This window comes from Thamnophis elegans, chromosome 3 (genome assembly GCF_009769535.1).
Source record: "Thamnophis elegans isolate rThaEle1 chromosome 3, rThaEle1.pri, whole genome shotgun sequence".
Taxonomy (NCBI): Eukaryota; Metazoa; Chordata; class Lepidosauria; order Squamata; family Colubridae; genus Thamnophis; species Thamnophis elegans.
In genome coordinates, this window is record NC_045543.1 from 75869322 (window position 1) to 75888051 (window position 18730).

General features: G+C 43.1%; 1 protein-coding gene and 2 long non-coding RNA genes across 5 annotated transcripts; 2 read left to right on the forward strand and 1 right to left on the reverse strand.

The window, feature by feature from the left end:
• Window positions 1-338: 338 nt before the first annotated feature.
• LOC116506545 lies at window positions 339-8117 on the forward strand. 2 transcript variants are annotated; one of them, XR_004255043.1, is made up of 3 exons: window positions 339-379; window positions 2416-2583; window positions 7967-8117. It is a non-coding gene; the product is annotated as an uncharacterized LOC116506545 (long non-coding RNA). The 2 variants fall into 2 exon arrangements; XR_004255044.1 differs by lacking the exon at window positions 7967-8117 and adding an exon at window positions 3490-3533.
• Window positions 8118-8833: 716 nt separating this feature from the next.
• On the reverse strand, window positions 8834-17818 carry KCNV2 (potassium voltage-gated channel modifier subfamily V member 2). Its single transcript, XM_032212737.1, has 2 exons — window positions 15733-17818; window positions 8834-9368 (listed from the first exon to the last, which is right to left on the reverse strand). The coding sequence occupies exons 1-2, from the start codon at window positions 17065-17067 to the stop codon at window positions 9093-9095; spliced, it is 1611 nt and encodes a 536-aa protein (XP_032068628.1). The 5' UTR covers window positions 17068-17818; the 3' UTR covers window positions 8834-9092.
• Window positions 15153-18316, forward strand: LOC116505489. Of its 2 annotated transcripts, none has more exons than XR_004254949.1 (2): window positions 15153-15235; window positions 18121-18316. It is a non-coding gene; the product is annotated as an uncharacterized LOC116505489 (long non-coding RNA). The 2 variants fall into 2 exon arrangements; XR_004254950.1 differs by having other exon boundaries at window positions 15154-15235; window positions 18125-18316.
• Window positions 18317-18730: the final 414 nt, after the last annotated feature.

Here is an 18730-nt window from a genome sequence, read left to right on the forward strand (position 1 = left end):
GCATCATATCCAGAAAGGGATCAGCACTGAGTTCAACAAACTTTGAATAAAATTAAGTGTGTTTAGGAGGTTCAATAAAATATCTCTTAGACTGGCATTGGTTGTTTGCCTCCCTACCCCCATACGTATCTCTTCCACAAATTGGAACATACAGATGTTTCTTCTTTCTTCAAAACATTCTCATTGTAACTTAGCTAAGACTAAGATGGGCTGTTGCCGGTTCGAATTGGTTCAGGCAAGCTGGTAATTCCGGTGAGCAGTTGACTCAGCTCACCTGTCTCTGCCCTATCCTGTCCTATATTTTTCAGCTCAGCTGATTCGTGTGGCACAGTGGATTGCTGTGCCCCAGCTGTTTTACTCACTGGTGTTGCAGTAGAAGGTGAGTTTTAGAGCTTAAAATGGGTGGTTTTTTAATGCTCCGTGCGCACGCAAAGCACATGATCACTGAACTGGTTGTTAAACTGGTTACAGTCCATCCCGATTAAGATTGTCTGGTAAATTTAATCCAAACGTAGAAAGATGCTTTACATTTGGTGTAGGCATCTCATTGTATGTTTTTGTGACACCAACAGACACAACAAGCTCTCTACTCTGGATCCAAAGCTCCATTCCTGCTTTAGGTCCCAATAGGCAATTTAACTGAAACTAGCAATCCCATTGTTAAGGGAAGCATTAAGTAAACCATAATGCTATGACCATGCCCAACTATCATATTAAACCAGTCCTGGTTCCAGTCATTAAATGAGACATGTGACTCGCCAGTGACTGTGACTTGGGAGGTCCTGCCAGCTTCCTTGTTGCTTTTACTTGTTGGAAGCCAGATGGGAGAATTGTAAATGGCAATCATGTCACTCACTGTTGTTGTGACCTTTATAAATGTGAAATATTGTCACATGCCCAAATTTCAATTACGGGATTATGAGGATGCTGCAACAGTTGTAAGTGCAGGGACCAATCATAACTCACTGTTTTCAATGCTGTTGTATCTTCAAACAGTTGCTAAACAGGTTGTTATTAAGTTGTTGTTAACAGTTGTTAAGCGGGCATTACTTGAACTACTCACTGGGCACAGGTTTTGTTTTGTTCTGGGTTTTGTTGTTGTTGTTGTTGCTGCTGCTGCTGCTGCTGCTGTTACAGAGAGAATTTAAATCCCAGTTTCCCAAATCCTAAACCAGGGATTGCCAGAGATGATCTTCAGATACAGGATTAAAAGTTCTTCTGTGTGGGAATCTTAAGTGGTAATTCAGTGTCTATAGAGTCAGTGTTGGACATCATGTCTTAGGCCACCATTCAGCTTGATCTCCTGGGTCTAATTATTTCACATAGTTCTCTATGTCAGCAAAAACATTTCGTTAACTTTATCTTATGCACCAAAAAATAAAGTAAAAGGTAAAGGTGAAGGTTCCCCTTGCACATATGTGCTAGTCGTTCCCGACTCTAGGGGGCTCCGTTTCAAAGCTGAAGAGCCAGTGCTGCCCGAAAACATCTCCGTGGTCATGTGGCCAGCATGACTAAACCCCAAAGGTGCACAGAGCACTGTTACCTTCCCACTAAAGGTGGTTCCTATTTTTCTACTTGCATTTTTACGTGCTTTCGAACTGCTATGTTGGCAGAAGCTGGGACAAGTAACAGGAGTTCACTCCATTAGGTGGCAGTAGGGATTCGAACCGCTGAATTGCCAAACTTTCTGATTGACAAGCTCAGCATCTTAGCCACTGAGCCACCGCACCAGGGAATAGCCCACAATTTATGCAATCAAGTTTTGCTTCCCAGTATATAGCTAGGCATTTCCTGACAATTGCTGAAAAGAAATGTCAGCAAATTAGGTTAAATGAGAGTGGAAATGCTGCTTAGAAAAAAGAAGAAGAAAAGACTTGGAAGGCTTGCTTGAAAATTAATAATTCCTTTGTTCCCTGAATGTTGTGCTAAAGTAACCCCTAAAGGGAGCTTCCCTCTCTTTTCCTTTCCCACCCAATTATCTCTTCCCATCATTTGATATCTATCTGCGGAATTTTTCTGGAGGGTATGGTCAAAAATGTGAAGATACTGGCCACATAATAATTCGGTCAGGGCTTTGATCGCACTTTGTGGCTGCCATCTTGACTTTTTTGACTGCACCTGACAGATGCCTCTGTCTATCCACTTCCCTCCCCTCTTTTTTTCCCCTCGGCAATGCAACCACCTCTTTAGCTGTCTCTCCACCACCACTTTTTCTTACGCTAAGAATGGGAGGAAGAAGAAACTGTGTGCATGTGCTGTGGTGTTTCGTTGTGTGAAGGAGGACCAGTTGGTGTATGCAGATGGAGGAGCAATTCATTTAAAACCAGTACCTTATTTTACACGCAGTTAATATTAATCAGTGTCTCTTGTTCTCCCCTGGCTTTGCTCATTTTTGTTTTTTTTTGCTTCTCGCAGATATATTTACACGCACGCACAAGTGTGTGACAAATGCAAACACTGATGGGCAGAAGGAACACTCCAGGACTGGTATCGACTGCAGTTGGCAAACCTAGGTTGATAAGTTGGAGATGCTGGGCATTCCCCCGGAAGGCTGTTGCGACTTCAATATCCTCTTCCTTTTAGGTAAATACAGTTGATTTATCACTGTAAGAGCCACAAACATCCTTAGATTCCCGTCTGTCAGAGAGATTCCCTCCGACTCTTTCTATCGAACACGGTGTGCGCTTCAGTTTCTGAAGTGAAAAACAACAGATGGTCCTCTCTGGCATAGAGAGAGAGAGAGAGAGAGAGAGAGAGAGAGAAAAGCGCTAGCTGAATTTATTGCTTTCCATTGATAGATAAGCATAATCTCCTGAGGCTGCCAACAAAGTAGATTCTGTAGATATTTCTGTCCCCTAGCTAGTTTGCTGGAAAACAGCTTCTCCCCTCTCCTCCCGCCACCCCCATCCTTGGCTAGCTTCCCAATTGTATTTCACACTCATCTCGAGAATGTGATAACAGAGCTGTAGTAGCTCCAAATCACTGGATGTGTTTCGGGACCGCCCAGGCTCTGTGGCTGGAAAAGGTCCTGTCGCTGGGCTTATTAATAGACGCCAACAGCACAGCCTCTGCCCAGTAGACAGCCTCCCCCTCCCCTCCATTCATGACTCTGGAGGGTTTCCATCAACTCCCAACATCCTGTTCCCAAGCCCATTGAAGTTGGGATCTATTTTTTGCCTTTCACCCATTGTTAGCATCCTATCATACCAATGGATCTCAATGTCACCTTCGTAGGTATTTATCCTGATGGATATTGCAAATATACAAAATAATAGTTGCTTATGAGATACGTTTTGGATAGTAGATTTTGAGCTCTCTTTCTCTCCCTTTCCTGCCCCTTATTGGGAGATGGTAATCAGTACCTCTCTTTTTCTAGTCACTATGTTTTTTTCCCTTTGCTGTCAAAATACTCTGGTTTCACAATAATGTTCTTGGTAGTAAACGATGTTGTATTAGAATGTGTATTGAACCTCTTGTTTTTGCCCTAAGGTTAAAATAGAATTTAGAATTTACAAGCAATGGATGGAAATTAGTCAAGGAGAGAAGCAACCTAGAACTAAGGAGGAATTTCCTGACAGTGAGAACAATTAATCAGTGGAACAACCTGCCTCCAGAAGTTGTGAAAGCTCCAACAATGGAAGTTTTTAAGAAGAGATCTGTGTGAAATGTTGTAGAGCAGGGGTGTCAAATTCATGTCATTGCATTGTCAGGTGACGTATCTTGACTCCCCCCACTTTGCTAAAACAGAGGTGGGAGTGGCCAGCGCATGATGCATCCTATCTGTGGGCTGCAAATTTGACACCCCTGGTGTAGAGTTTCCTACTTGAGCAGGGAGTTGGACTAGAAGATGTCCAAGGTCTCTTCCAACTCTGTTATTCTGTTAGTTAGGGATTTAAAATAGAACGGTAAACCATTTCAACGAATTCCAGAAATGTTGCCTTCTGAGTAATGAGAAAGAAATCTAACAAAAGAACTAGTGGTGGTTTAAAAGGTGAAATCGATGACACAATGATATGATTAAAGTTCCTCTCATTTTTTAATGCACGTTGCTTCAAACAAACTGTCACAGCTTTGTTGGAACTTTTGTGGCCCCAAGCTGACTTTTGGGACTGTACCCATCTTGCTTCTTTGACCAATAAACAACTGTATTTGCATTTGAAGTGTTCTGCTGGGTTCATGCAAACTTTCAGTGAGTGAGATCTCACTGAAACATTGTCAAGACAATCTCACTCTTACACAGGAAAAGACACGAGTACAAAAAGACCAGCAGACACCGGAACTACCAGTTTGCCTGAACCAGGCAAATATATTTGTGTGTGTGTGTGTGTGTGTGTGTGTGTATACACAATTGTGCTGATAAATAAATGGATACTAGTATAGATCTATTTCAACCTATTTAGCTCTCATCAGCTAGCCATACCTTTACTGGGAATCGAACCTGTGACACAATACATATATACATATATGCATATATGTACATATACACACATACACAAATACATATATACATATACACACACAAACATATGTTTTTGTAGATTTTCACAGTTGTAGGTATGCTGGTCTTGTTGTATTGTTGTGCCCAAAATCGGGTCTTTTCCCGTACAACAAGACCAGCATACCTACACCCGTGAAAAGATTGTCAGCAGAGGATTTGGTCATTTTCATAATTCAGTAGTAACCAGCAAGCACAGGACATACAATATTTACTTTATTAAAAAATGAATGTTCAGCAAAACAAGACATCTATCTCACAACTAATCTAAGGCTGAGATAGCATCTGGGAATAAAATGTGTGTTTGCTGAATCCTCACCACATTCCTTATATTCCCAGTTGTCTAACAAAGCCTTTCCTGACTTGTTGATCTATCATTCAAGACTTGAGGCCCAGAGACCGCGCTGGTTGCAGATGAAAAGAGCCTCGTGCATCTGAAGAACAGCAGGCAGGGGGAAACTCATAGTCAGACACGAAACCCTTCTCTGATATACGGCAATCTCCATAATAACATTTGAGTCTGTGATTCGTATGAAAATTGGGGTCTTTATCTTCCTACTTTGTTATTTCTTTCCTGCATGTTAACAAGGGTACCTGCTGAGCTCTAACGTGATACCTCAGAATATTTAGAGCAAGGGTGTCATACTCAAGGCCCAGGGGACCGATCTGGCCTGTAGGTTGCTTAGATTTGGCCCATGGGCGGCCCTAGAAACAGCAAAGAACCGGCCTGCGGTGCTTCTGCCAGTAAAAATGAAATTCGAGAGGGCCAAACATCCCTCCTGGGCTCCGTTTTCAGCCGTGACGGCCTCTGGCCACCCTCTGCAGCTAAAATGGAGCTCATGCGCTCCCCCTCCCCGAGCTCCATTTTTGTTGGCAAAGGGCGGCAAAAGGCCATCATGGCTGAAAACAGAGCTTCAAAGCCTGCTTCCGCTGGCAGAGCACTCAGGCCACCACAGATGCCCCTGACACAAGTAACGTCAAGCTGGCCATGCCCATCCCGGCCCCCGAGATCAAACACAACTGTGAAGTGCCCCTCAATGAAATAGAGTTTGACACCCTTGATTTAGAGGGTTCGGTTTCAGATTGCATTGTAGCGGCCTTCCAGCATAGATAACCTGGATCTGGCCAGTAGAGACCCCGAAGAAGTAAACCCTGTGCATCTACTGAGAGGACTATTGGATGAATTCGCTTCTTCACTGGTACTTGTAATGCACCCCGATCCCAAAAGACTCTGGGTGGCATATAATGAAAAAAACCAAGCCAAAAAGAACCCAAGTCACAATAAAAGCATGATCAAAAGGCCGAAGGTTCATTGGAGTAGAACTGCTTTGGGTTATTTCCAAAATATTTCTTGTCTCAATTCTGAGGGAGGCAGGGGGGCTATTCTACAGAGTGGGGACTAACACAGAGAAAGTCTGCAATTTAATTCCCATGAAATGAGGAGACTTTCCCCAGGCATTCTACAAATGATCAGCCTGGAGAAGCAGATTCAGGTTTCCTGAAGCATTTCCTGATGCAAACCGGTGCAGCATCATTTAGGGCTTTAAGGATAACAAGCGGTGCTTTGAATTGATCTTGGAAGTGCACTGGCAGTAACTGCAATGTACGTGTAATTCTTCCCTGGTGGTTTATCTGGACAGGAGTCTGGATGCAATGTTTATACAAAGCTAGGAGAGGATGGCCCAAATTATTTCCTTCAGTAGTAACTCCAAAATTGGATCTTTCCTACCAGGAATGAGCCTTAGTTCCCTTTTAATGATCCTCAAACCACCTGCATTGCTGAAAAGGGATATTGTAGTTACACAATATTTTGAAGCAGGAAGTAGATGTATTTACTGTAAATCTTTAAACAGATTAAAAGAGAGAAAGAAAGAAAGAAAGGACAGAAACAAGAAAGAAAGAAAAAGAAAGAAAGAAGAGAAAAAATGAAAGAAAAAAGGAAGGAAGGAGGCAGGGAAGGAGGCAGGGATGGAGGCAGAGAGGAAGGAAGGTAGGTAGGTACCGTGTTTCTCCAAAAATAAGACAGGGTCTTATTTTCTTTTGAAACCCTCCCCCCCCCGAAATAAGCGCTTGGGTTTATTTTTGGGGAAGTCTTATTATTTTTGAGATGCAGGAGGTGGTGAGTGTGGTCACCTTATGGCTGCTGCTGTTTTGCAATATTTTTGGGGAGGGCTTATTTTAGGGGGAGGGCTTATTTTATCGCATGTGCTCAAAAGCCCAATTGGGCTTATTATCCAGGGAGGTCATATTTTCAGGGAAATGGGGTAGATAGGTAGGAAGGTAAATAGGAAGGGAGGGAGGGAGTCAGGCAAAATGTACTACATCACTCCCACCATCCAAAAATAATGGGATAAATTTTTAACTTATTGGTTTTGTCTTACCTACTGAAGCTTGTCATAGATGAACTATCCACAGTTAACAAGAACTTCCCTTTCCTAATCTTAAATAGAATATTATCTATCTATATATCATCTATCTATCTATCTATCTATCTATCTATCTATCTATCATCTAATATATCATCTTTCTTTTATCTATCTATCCAACTATCTATCAATCAATCTATCATCTATCTATCTACCATCATCATCTATCTCTATCATCATCTATCATCTGTATATGTATCATTTATTTATCTATCTAAAATTGTCTCAACAGAATTAATGACATCAGTCTGATGTGAGAGTATTCACTCTCAGACTCGACTGTGAGGCTAAAGCTGTTCTTGAAGGTTACAGCACTGACCTTACTAAAGGTGTGGAGAATTTCTTCCATTCCAGAAGGTGCCACCAGGCTCACTTGCTATCCCTGCACAATACATGCAAGGAAGTCAACAGCCTTCCTGGCGTGAGCTCGCTCTTTAGCAGCCTTGCTCTACAAGATGCTCAATTTGCCCTTTTTCCAAACATCAAGCTAGCTAGGAATTTTGGGTCTTACGGTTAAAAAAAGCAGAGGTGCCAACTAGGAAAGTTTGACTCCTCTGTAATATTATATAGAGCCAAGGAACCAATATAACCAAACAAACCAAAAAATTAAAGTGAATTATGCTACAGTTGTTATATTGGAAGCTAGGTGGATTATGCATTTGGATTACTAAATAACATGTTTTAGCTCTTTACATTTCAACTGGACATTTGATTTGGCACTTCCTATGCTGTTATATCACTCTCTCCCTACTCCTATATCACTCTTTAAGTTATATATGGGCATCAATTAGCAAACCCTGGTATTTTATTACTTAGAAAACTATTTCTAAAAGTTACCCTGGCAACCTAATCCTAATTTCATAAGTCCTAGATTCAGAAAACAGTTAAAGAGAGATGAAGAAAATCCTAAAGAAAAATTAAGTAACTGTCTGACCCTAATATTATTGTTATGAATGTGGGTACATAAAACATGTGAATTTAAACGTCTGGAAGATTTTGGCATTCCTTATTTGTTTAAACAAATCTTCAACTTTGTGCTTTTCAGATAAATTGGACCGTGGAAAACTGGAAGGAAAGTACTTCCAATTGTTCTTCGCAATCAAAATTATGTAGTAAAATGGACACATTTCTGCAGGATAGTCTCCAAAACATCTACCACGCCAGTAGAGATGTCAATAAAAGTAGTCTTCAACTTACGACAATTGAGCCCAAAATTTCTGAGACAGCTGTTGTGAATTTTGCCTTATTTTATGACCTTTCTTGCCATAGTTGCTAAGAGAATCACTGCAGTTCTTAAGCGAATCCAGCTTCCCCATTGACCTTGCTTGTCAGATGGTCCCAAAAGAGGACCCCTTGACCCCGGGACACTGCAATTGTCATACATACGGTATCAGTCAGTTGCCAACCGGCTGAATTTTGATCATGTCACCATGGGGATGCTGCAACGGTCAAAAGTGTGAAAAACGGTCATAAGTCACTTTTTTCTGTGCCATTGTAACTTCAAAGGGTCACTAAACGGTCTGTCATAATTCAAGGACTATCTGTACTCCTTTGAAGGTATCTGCAGACCAAATACCTGACATTGCACCCTATTTATCTTGGCTCTTATCATCATCTTCCTTGGCTCATTGTTGGATGCCAGTTTCAAGGCATTATCAGCTATTTGAATACGAGCTGGAATCTTTATTAAGCAAATTAATAAGAGAGAGGAACTCAATACAAATTTCTCTTTTTAAATGAAGTGTCATTTCTAAGTCCATCCTCCTCTTCCTCCCCCTCTTGCTCTTTCCGGAGTACAGGTATTCCTTGACCTACGACCACAATTGAACCCAAACTTTCTGTTGCTAAGCGAGTCAAACATTAAGTGACTTTTGCTCCATTTTATAACCTTTCTTGCCACAGTTGTTAAGCGAATCACTGCAATTGTTAAGTTCTTAAGTGAATCTGGCTTTCCCATGGACTTTGTCAGAAGATCACCCAAAATCATCACCTAACCCTGGGACAACCGTCACAAATATGAGTCAGTTGCCAAGTGTCTGAAGTTTGATCACATGACCATAGAGATGCTGCCTCAATCGTATGAAAATGGTCGTAAGTTACTTTTTTCACGGTCGTAACTTTGAATGGTCACTAAATGAACAGTTGTAAGTCAAGGACCACCTGTATTAATTCTATCTGTGGCTTGGGGATGGGGCTGATTGCTTTCCGTAGCACTCCGACATCTTCTTCATGGCCCGTTGCACAAATTCTACTTTCCCCCGGTCTTTCTGTATAGCCGTGTATTCATACGCTTTCAGCTTGCCGTAGTAATCCGAGAATTTATTGTAGAGGACAGAGATGGGCATGCCGTTCAGGATGATCCCAAAAGCGATGCAGAGGAACGCAAACACCCGTCCCAGGTGGGTCTCCGGATACATGTCTCCATATCCCACAGTAGAAAGGCTTACCTTTAGGTAAATAAAGGAGCGGGGGAAATCATTCAGAAGAGCAAGAAGTGGACTTTTAGACAGAGGATCATACATCAGTGGTTCTCAACCTTTGGTCTGCAGACCCTTGGGGAGGGCAGCCTACGATGTTGTCACAGGAAGTCCACGAACCTTGAAGAAATGTTATGATTCAAATCTTAGGGGTACAGTGGTGGGATTCAAATAATTTAACAACCAGTTCGCCCAGGGTCAGATTGGCTGTTGTGGGAGGCGTGGTCCAGCCCCATCCTCCAGCTCTGCTACATATGCAGGACGAGCCTCCCGCGACGGCCAACCTGACCCTGGGTGAACCAGTTGTGAAATTACTCCCCCCACACACTATCAAAGTGGATCTGGGGTGCTGCACTGCAATGGTGAAAGAGACACTGGAGTAGCCAGCATGAGGGAAGGAGGTGGAGCAGGGAGAAGAAAGAAGAAAAATGGCCTTCTCCTTCCCTTGCGCCAGCTGTTCCGTTGCCCCTTTTTTCATTACAGCACAGCGCCCGGGATCCACTTTGATAGTAATTTAACAACTGGTTCGCCCAAACCAATGCGAACCGGCTGAATCCCACACTGGTCGGTGGTGAAGAAAAGGTTGAGAACCACTGTTTTAGATTATCAATATAATAAAAGAGATCCCACATTGTTGCATTAGTAATCTTCTACAGTAATCTCTATAAAAGCCTACTAAAAGAGACTCTTAATTCAACTGCAGGGGTAGTCCATATTATTAGATAGCAAGTCCCAAGGGTAGGCTTCAGCCCTGGCCTCTGCCTGATGCCAGTTCCTGAGACGAATGTAATTATCTAGTATTTTTTTAAGGACAGGAATGGTGCCACTAGCTCCCCCCTGGCTTTTGAAGCTCTCGTACCCCGCACCTTAATCTTTGCCCACAAAATTTGACATCAAAAACCTGATATCTAGCGGCTTGCTACGTTTTAAAATATGTACACAAATCATTACGTCTCTTGCATTAAGCTTTTAAATACGTCTCAGCCAGAAGCCAGGATAAAGGACAAAAATCAGCCTTCCCTGAAAGGAACATATCACTAAAAGGGATACATCTGGTCCCCTGAAGGGCTTGGTAGCTGAATCTTAATAAGAAAATGCAGCTCTCAGCTGTGAAAAAGGCTCACTGATGCTCTGAGCACGGGCCAGCAATGTTGCCCCTCAGCTGTTCCATTACTTACCTGAGACTAAAACTCAGTCAGTGCTGAAAACCAAAATTGAGTGTAGTGGTGAAAGGGTTAAGGGCATGATAGCTGGAGTGTCCCCTTTTTCTTGGTGCCCTAAATACAGGTAGGCCTTGACTTATGACCACAACCGAACACAATTTAAGTTGCTAAGTGAAACATTTGTATATTCCATTTTACAACCTTTCTTGCCACAGTTAAGTGAATCACTGCAGTTGTTAAGTTAGTAATATGGTTGTTAAATGAGTCTGGCTTTCAGAGGTGGCATTCTACCGGTTTGGACTGGTTCAGCTGAACTGGTAGCAGAAATTGCAGGTGGCCTCACTCACCCATCTCGGCTCTATGGCATCACATTTAGGCCCCTTTTATTTGCCAAAAGTGCATGCGTGGAAGCCTGAGTGCATGCGTGCGTGTCAGTGGTGGGATTCAAAATTTTTACTACAGGTTTTGTGGGCGTGGCTTGGTGGGCGTGGCAGAGTAAGGATACTGTAAAATCTCCATTCCCACCCCACTCCAGGGGGGAAGATCCCCATTCCCTTCCGATCAGCTGGGACTCGGGAGGCAGAGAATAGATGGGGGCGGGGCCAGTCAGAGGTGGTATTTGCCAGTTCTCTGAACTACTCAAGATTTCCACTACTGGTTCTCCAGAACTGGTCAGAACCTGCTGAATACCACCTCTGATGCACCCTCACATTTGCAAACCGATAGAGAAGGTAAGTGAATACCACCTCTGATGGCTTCCCCATTGTCTTTGCTTGTCAGAAGGTCGCAAAAGTTGACCACATGACCCTGGGATGCTGCAACCATCATAAATACGAATCAGTTGCCAAGCCTCCGAATTTTGACCACATGATCAAATGCGGCAACGGTTGTGAGTGTGAAAAACCATCGTAAATCATTTTTTCAGTGCCGTTGTAACTTTGAACGGCCACTAAATGAACTATTCTAAGTCGAGGACCATCTGTACATGTTCATTTTGTTTAAGAATCAATTCAGGGCTGAGCTAATCTTTAGTTAGGCCTCAGGAGAAATTGTCCGACCTACACTCACAAAAGCAAAACTCACAATTCACTGCATACTTTTCCTGTAATCATTTTTTGAATGATCATCTGCTTTCCTGGTGAGACCAAATTCTGTTTTTATTGTGCCAAACCATGACAGCTTTGTGGCCTTTCAGAAGCTTGCTGAGCATCCTCTCACAGAGGTGATTTGCATGTAGATTTAAGGGGAAATGCAAATCGGGAAAATCTTATCTATTTTTTTTTAATTGTTGGGATTGTTGCTACGCTTGATAACCAGTCTGACTTTTCAGATGCAGAGCCGGGGGAATTGGTTCGTAGGGCGCACCTGAGAGAAATGTGATTAGTCTGGGGCTCCAATGGAAATTGGCTCACAGGAATTGAATGTAAATGGCGGAGAAATTGCTCTGAAAATAAACAACAAGATGAAAGGGAGAGACGTGTTATTGACAATAGCCAGCGGTTACAGAACAGCATTTTTCACTCTTGTGATTTCCTGAAGAGCATAGGAAAGTAGCTCTGCGTTGTTCTTGGTGTGATTTCATCGTCTTTCATCTTATGTACAGCCGGGATAGAAAAGCGGATCATCGAGAAAAACGCTGCTCTGAATTATACATGTGATTATGTTTTGTACGTACTCTGGGGTGGAAGTTTCTTTCTGTTCCTCAGTGCTTCGTGCATGGAAATGCGAGAACAAGGGTTGCCCCCATATGCCAGTCAGGCTAGCTAGTCTAAAGCTAGTCAATTGTGCCTTGCCACAGATCAAAGGCCGTTCTTTGTTCTCCTTCTCCCTTTTTAGGAATTTGGGGAAATTTTTATTTTGATTAGTGATAGTTATCTATGGCAGTGGCCCCCAATCGTTTGGGTACCAGGGACTGGTTCTATAGAGAGAGTTTTTTTTTTCCGTGAACTGGAGTGGTGGGAGCATGGTTTCACATGCTGCCTGCATCCCAGATGGGGCTTCACTTGTTTGCACAGCCCAGTTTCTGGCTGTCACAGCCTGGTGTCGGTCCACAAACCAGGTTGGGGATCCCTGATCTATGGAGATTCTCAGTCATCCAGGTCATGTTCTCCCCCCTCACAAAAAAAATTCTTTGAAGACATTTCGCTTCTCATTAAAGAGGTTTCTTGGATGAGAAGTAAAACATTTTCAAAGAAAAAGAAAGAAAGAAAGAAAGAAAGAAAGAAAAGAAAAGAAAAGAAAAGAAATAAAAAGAAAGAAAGTAAGTCCACTTGACTTTTGGAAAAAGCACCTTTGAGTGTAGAATTGTCCTCGGTGCTACTGCATGTGGTTTCAATTTATGTACCTGTCTTTCAGTGATGAAATTCATTTTTTTTTACTACCAGTTCTATGGGCGTGGCTTGGTGACAGTGGCAGGGGAAGGATATTGCAAAATCTCCATTCCCACCCCACTCTGGGGCCAGTCAGAGGTGGTATTTGCTGGTTCTCCGAACTACTCAAAATTTCCAGTACCGGTTCTCCAGAACTGGTCAGAACTGGCTGATACCATCTCTGATCCAGGTCATGGTTGTCCCAAAGGTGCTTTTTCAAGAGGCAACTGGACTTTCTGGTTTTTCTTCGAAGACGTTTCGCTTCTCAGAGCTTGGATAAGAAGCCAAATGTCTTCAAAGAAAAACCAGAAAGTCCAGTTGCCTCTTGAGAAAGCACCTTTAGGTCACACAGGAACACAACATAAACATTTCACTTAAGCCCCACTTTTTCTTGGAAAACTAATTTGAATATACATTCTTCTTCACCTCAATTGAATGTGAACTGGTAAAGAAAAAAATGCAGTATTATTTTCTGCACTATATTTCTCATCTCAATCAGCCAGGCACAAATCAATTGGGGTAAAAAATTACTGGTATGTGCAATTATTCCTGCATACATTCTTCTGCACATAAAGTCTACAGGAGGGAGGTGACACCATAGATGTTGTGACATCACCATTTTAATGACATACATTATGTAATTGGCATCTTCCACATCACAACTGAACCATTATGTAATTGGAATCGTTTGTATGATGGCATGTCATGACTTATGGGACCTGTCATGGCTTCCACTGAAGGCCTATGAAGCTGTATGGACTTGCATTGAAGCAAGGCTGGGAAGCCCAGGGTTTCTAGTTGCTGCTCAGATACCACTTAACACTATTGCTCTGCATAGTAGCTGGATTTTGTGCAAGTTGCAATTTTAGTAACGTATGGAGAACTACAGGTTCCCCACCTCAGGGTTACAGAGAATGAATCTGTCTGATTCATTCATCAGTGTTTCTCAACCTTGGCCACTTGAAGATGAGTGGAGTTCAACTCTCAAAATTGGCTGGCTGGAGCATTCTGGCACTTGAAGTCCACCCATCTTCAAGTTGCCAAGGTTGATAAACACGGGACTAGAGGAACCTATGAAAGGAGTCACAGCATGTACTCAGTTGTCTAACAAGTCACAACTAGTGTTGTCCGGGTTCATTTGAATGAAGTTCAAAACACTGGTATGTTGTGGTCAGTGAAGGATCTTGTCTTCAGCCGCTACTCCTGGCTATTTAGCAGGATTACTGGAGGAAGAATTGCTTTCATATATCACCCCTATGCAGAATAAAGTTATGTCACAGATGTGTTATTTAATATCACCAGCGAGTATTAGAATTGAGCAAAACCCATTCAACTTCAGGATTTATTCATGAGGATACTTTGCATTCTATTGGTTAGTACCCCGATTCTGGGTGATATTATTAAGCAGATTATGGATGCTCATAAACATGTAGTCAGCCCACATTCATCTGAGTAAAATGCTAATGATGGTGTATACTTCGACTGTTGTCCTCTAGCTTCAAAGTCCTCTAGCATTAGTGGAGATGTGTCGTAGCATGCTATGTATTCCTAAATTAGCTTGACAACTTCTGGAGAAGATGCTAGAGCCACTCCAATTTTATGATCACTTTGGATGCAGCTGTTTACAGAACCATTTACATTTCCTATTGGACAATATTCGTGTTTCTGAACTTTCTTAAAGGGTAGTCTTATTTTTCAATTCAAGGGGTAAATCAAGGTAACACAAGGCATTTCCCCCCTCCTGGGAAGTACATGTAGAAAGCTGTATATACCCCAATGCAGAATCTATCCCATGGGATGATGCATGCATATTGCACCACATGGAGCAAAGCCAAAACTGGATATACGGCAGAATATCCAGCCAGCCATCTCTTGACGTAAGATGGTAATTCCAGTTTCCATTTTTGATTAACCTTGGCAACTTAGCAAAGAACAGCTGAGCAAAAGGATGAGGGAGACATTTGCCGGACACACCTTTGTCCAGTTGTTGTTTATCCAAGACAACAGATTTATTGGGAATACAATTTTCATCCATCACTAGTGGCAGCCTCTATTGTATTTCAACAACAGGTCTCTACATTATAAAGTCCGTATCACATTACAATCCAGTGACCCAGCCAGCTCTCCCATTTTGTTATTTTTGGCCATTGTTACTGGCTTAATAAAAATAATAAAAAAGAAAGCTCATCTAATGCTCTGGTCTTTTGCCTGTGTTGTTTCAGGAGCCTCTGTGTCTGTCATCTGATGATTACCTCTGGCATCTGCCCATCTCTTGATTTTACAGAGACAAAGGGAAGCTCCACCTGTAAGTTCTACATATCTCACTTATTCTTGGGACATTATTAGGTGAAGCCATCCTTACTACCTCTATAAATAAGTAATAGCTGGATGTCAGTTGGCATATAGAAACCTCTGATCCTTTTTTAAAAGCATACAGAAACCTCTGCAAATTTCAGGCTTCCAATATGTTTTCCCTTCTCTACTTTCCTCTTCTTTCTCATGCAGTAGCCCTTGAGAGCTGCATGAAGAAGCCCACCCGTGCAGAACGCTGCCATAAAAAGACATCCAGTTCCATCTGAGCTTCACTGATTACAGACTGATCTACTGAAACAGATGTACTAAAGCTTACAGTGGGAAGTGGGGTGGTGTGTCTGCATTTACAGCTCCTCTAAAACCAAAGACTCAGAACAGATGTTCAAAATCTGGGCATATCCTGCTGCTTTCATAACAAGCAGCTTTTTTTATAAATAAATAGCAAGAAGTGAGGGGGTCAGGTCTCCAAAGAGTACAGCGGGTACTTACGGCAGCCCACCACCAGGCCTGAGGAATGCTGGTGAAGTTTGTGCTAACGACGTCATGCTCCACGGTGTAGACCATGGCTGAGAAGGCAGAGATGCCCAGGATGATGAAGAGCAGGAGACAACCCACCTGCTGGTAACACTGGCGCAGAGTGAAGCCAAAGGCTCGGAGCCCTGTGGAATGGCGGGCTAGCTTCAGGATGCGGAAAATGCGCATCAGGCGCATGATGCGTAGCACTTGCCCTACTTTGCCCACTCGGCCCACTTTCTCAATCTCATGTTCATGCTGGGACCCATGCCCACCAGTGTGGATCTCATCGATAAAAAGCTCTAGCAACAGCTGAAGGTAGAGGGGCAAGACAGCAATGAGGTCCACAGCATTGAGAGCGCTACTAGCAAAGCGCTGTAAGTCAGGAGTAGAGAGCAGCCGCAGTATGTACTCTAGAGTGAAGAAGGCCACGCAGAAGGTCTCCACGTGTTCCAACACTGGCCGCATCTCTCCAGTGGCTTTGTCCTTCTGCTGCAACTCCTCGACTGTGTTGAGAGCAAGGGCCACCACGGATATGAGAACAAAAAAACTGGAGGCAACCCCCACAACTTTGGCCATGGTGGAAGAGAAGGGCTTCTCCATGAGGTTCCAAAGGCGCCACCGTTGCGTGGCATAGCGCATGTGGCAGAAGAGGGCCTCGCTCTCCTGGACAGCCGCCTGAGCACGGAGCTCCTCCTGCACTTTTAGTTGGTCATTCAGCTCATCGCATCTCTCTTCAAAGCAGATCCGGCAGCAGCGGGGCGTGTATTTGAGACGGACTCCCCAGTAGCTCAACTCTTCCAAGAAGCTGTGGGGGCACAGCTCATTTTGTACCTGTAACACCCCAGAAGCATAGAAGTTGTAGACCAGCTGGAAAACCGCAGGGTCTCGGTCGAAGAAATACTCATCCCCCTGAGCTGCGTAGTCATCACAGAGGCCTAGCTGGCGATGGCGATCGGTGGAAGTAACCAAGCGTCCGAGGCGGGTGTTGGGATAGGTGGCCACTGCCTGGTACGTGAGATGGTAGGTTCGGCCACCAACATTAATATTGAGCACCGAGGAGGAAGCTAATGTTCCAGAAGCAAAAGCGGGATCAAATGCAAGTTTCGAAAGAAGTCTCTTCTGCTCTTCCTCCTCCTCTTCCTCACCCAAGTACTTCTCAGTTTCCTGGGACAGATGCAATCCATAGGGAATAGTTGTTTGGGTGTCTATGCACTCAGCTGCCTTGCATTCTGCGGAAGACTGCAGTGGAGTTTTAGGTGCTTTTTCATCCAAGATGGAAAGTTGCTTCTTTTGATTGAACTTTCTCATGGGTGACACTCTCTAGCCCCACCACCCAGGTTTTCTGAAGTGTTTCTTGCCGCGGCTTTCTGGCTCTGCTTCTTCTTGCCCGGAGCATTCGTGACTCGAGCTGCAGCCTCACATTTCACTCCAGTCACTCTTCACTCACTCCAGTTGTTGCTAAAACTCAGGATGGGATGCAGGCATGGAAAAGAGGGGCAGGGAAGGAGACACTGCTGTTGATCGCGTTAATCTTGCTGACAGGGAAGAACTGAGTAGTTACAGAAGGGGATTTAAAGGCTATTATCCTATTTTAGCTTCGGCTCCCTTTATCTGTGACGTGAAGGTCTCCAGAGCCAATAATCTTTGGATCATAATTTTTTCAAAATGCAAGTATACCAAAATCAATATATCACTCTTGGGATCCTCTTGGCATGTTTCCAGAATGAAGGAGAGCCGACGGTTTCTCCCATGAAATCCCTCCTTTCAAACATTCATCTTGCCCTTGGTTTTCCTCTGCAACCCCCTCAACGTGGGATCCATCCAAAAGCTAACACCAATTTTTGTAAATGCTCTGAATTGTCAGTGCTGTGGTGGTGCAGAGATTCAGGTTCATTCAGAGAAAAGTTTCTCAAAGTTAGCTACTTTAAGATGGAAGGAGAATTCTTCGAGTTCAAATTCACCCATCCTAAAGTTCCCAAGTTTGAGAAACACTGACCCAGAATATAAATGTAACTGTGCCACATACTCTGTGTTTCCCTGAAAACACACCAGTGTCTTATTTTTTTTTACCCCCGAAATAAGTGCTTGGTCTTATTTTCAGGTTTTTAAAAATTATTTTTGAAATGTAGGAGGCAGCGAGCATGGTCACCTCATGGCTGCTACTGTGTTGCAGTATTTTTGGGAGGGCTTTTTTCAGGGGAGGGCTTATTTTAGCTCATGTGTTCAAAAGCCCAATTGGGCTTATTTTCTGGGGAGGTCTTATTATTGGGGAAACAGGGTACCTTATCACTGGACACAGAGAAAGGGACCCTGGATGCTGAACCTTAATTTGGAAGTCTTACCATTGTTTTTGTTTCAAAGCCAGATTCTGGTCCCTACATCCATGAAGGCAGAAGGTGGCTTATGTCTGGTCAGACCTCAAAAAGCTAGAAGTCAACTATGTCAAGCTTTCAGTACCTGATTCAATGTAATGGACTCTGGTGCTCTGCATAGTTGTTGTTTTTTTTTGCTTGTTGTTTTAATAAAGGGAGAACATGTTAGGCAAAATACAATATAATATGCATGCCAGCTTCATTTGTACAATTACTAACCAGTTGCCTTTGGGAACAGAATATGGAATGGTTTATTGTAGTAAGTGAGATGACCCTTCCGTTTGCCTTTGACCCCAATCATTGTCATCTGGTGGTCATTGCTGTATTTGCTCAGGCAAAATGTAGCTGTCAGAGCAAAATATGTTTCTCACCCCAGTTGTAGTAGTTTAATCTTTAGTGAAGCAACACTTTTCACAAATGTTGATGTAGGTGCCTTTAGACTTGCAACCACCAAAATATTACAGTCCATTAGTGTTTCAATGCCTGCAAATTGTATATGTAAAAGAGAAACACCCGTAGCTCTCCAGATGTTGAATGACTCACCACTGAAATGTCTGTAGAGATTCTCAGTCATCCAGGTCATGGTTGTCCCTAAGGTG

Excerpts from the sequence above, each read along its gene's own strand:
- KCNV2 (XM_032212737.1), bottom strand. The coding sequence starts at position 17,067 with ATGAGAAAGTTCAATCAAAAGAAGCAACTTTCCATCTTGGATGAAAAA. Across the intron at positions 9,369-15,732 it reads AGGCCTGGTGGTGGGCTGCC|GTAAGCCTTTCTACTGTGGG; the intron begins GTAAGTACCCGC and ends ATTTACCTAAAG.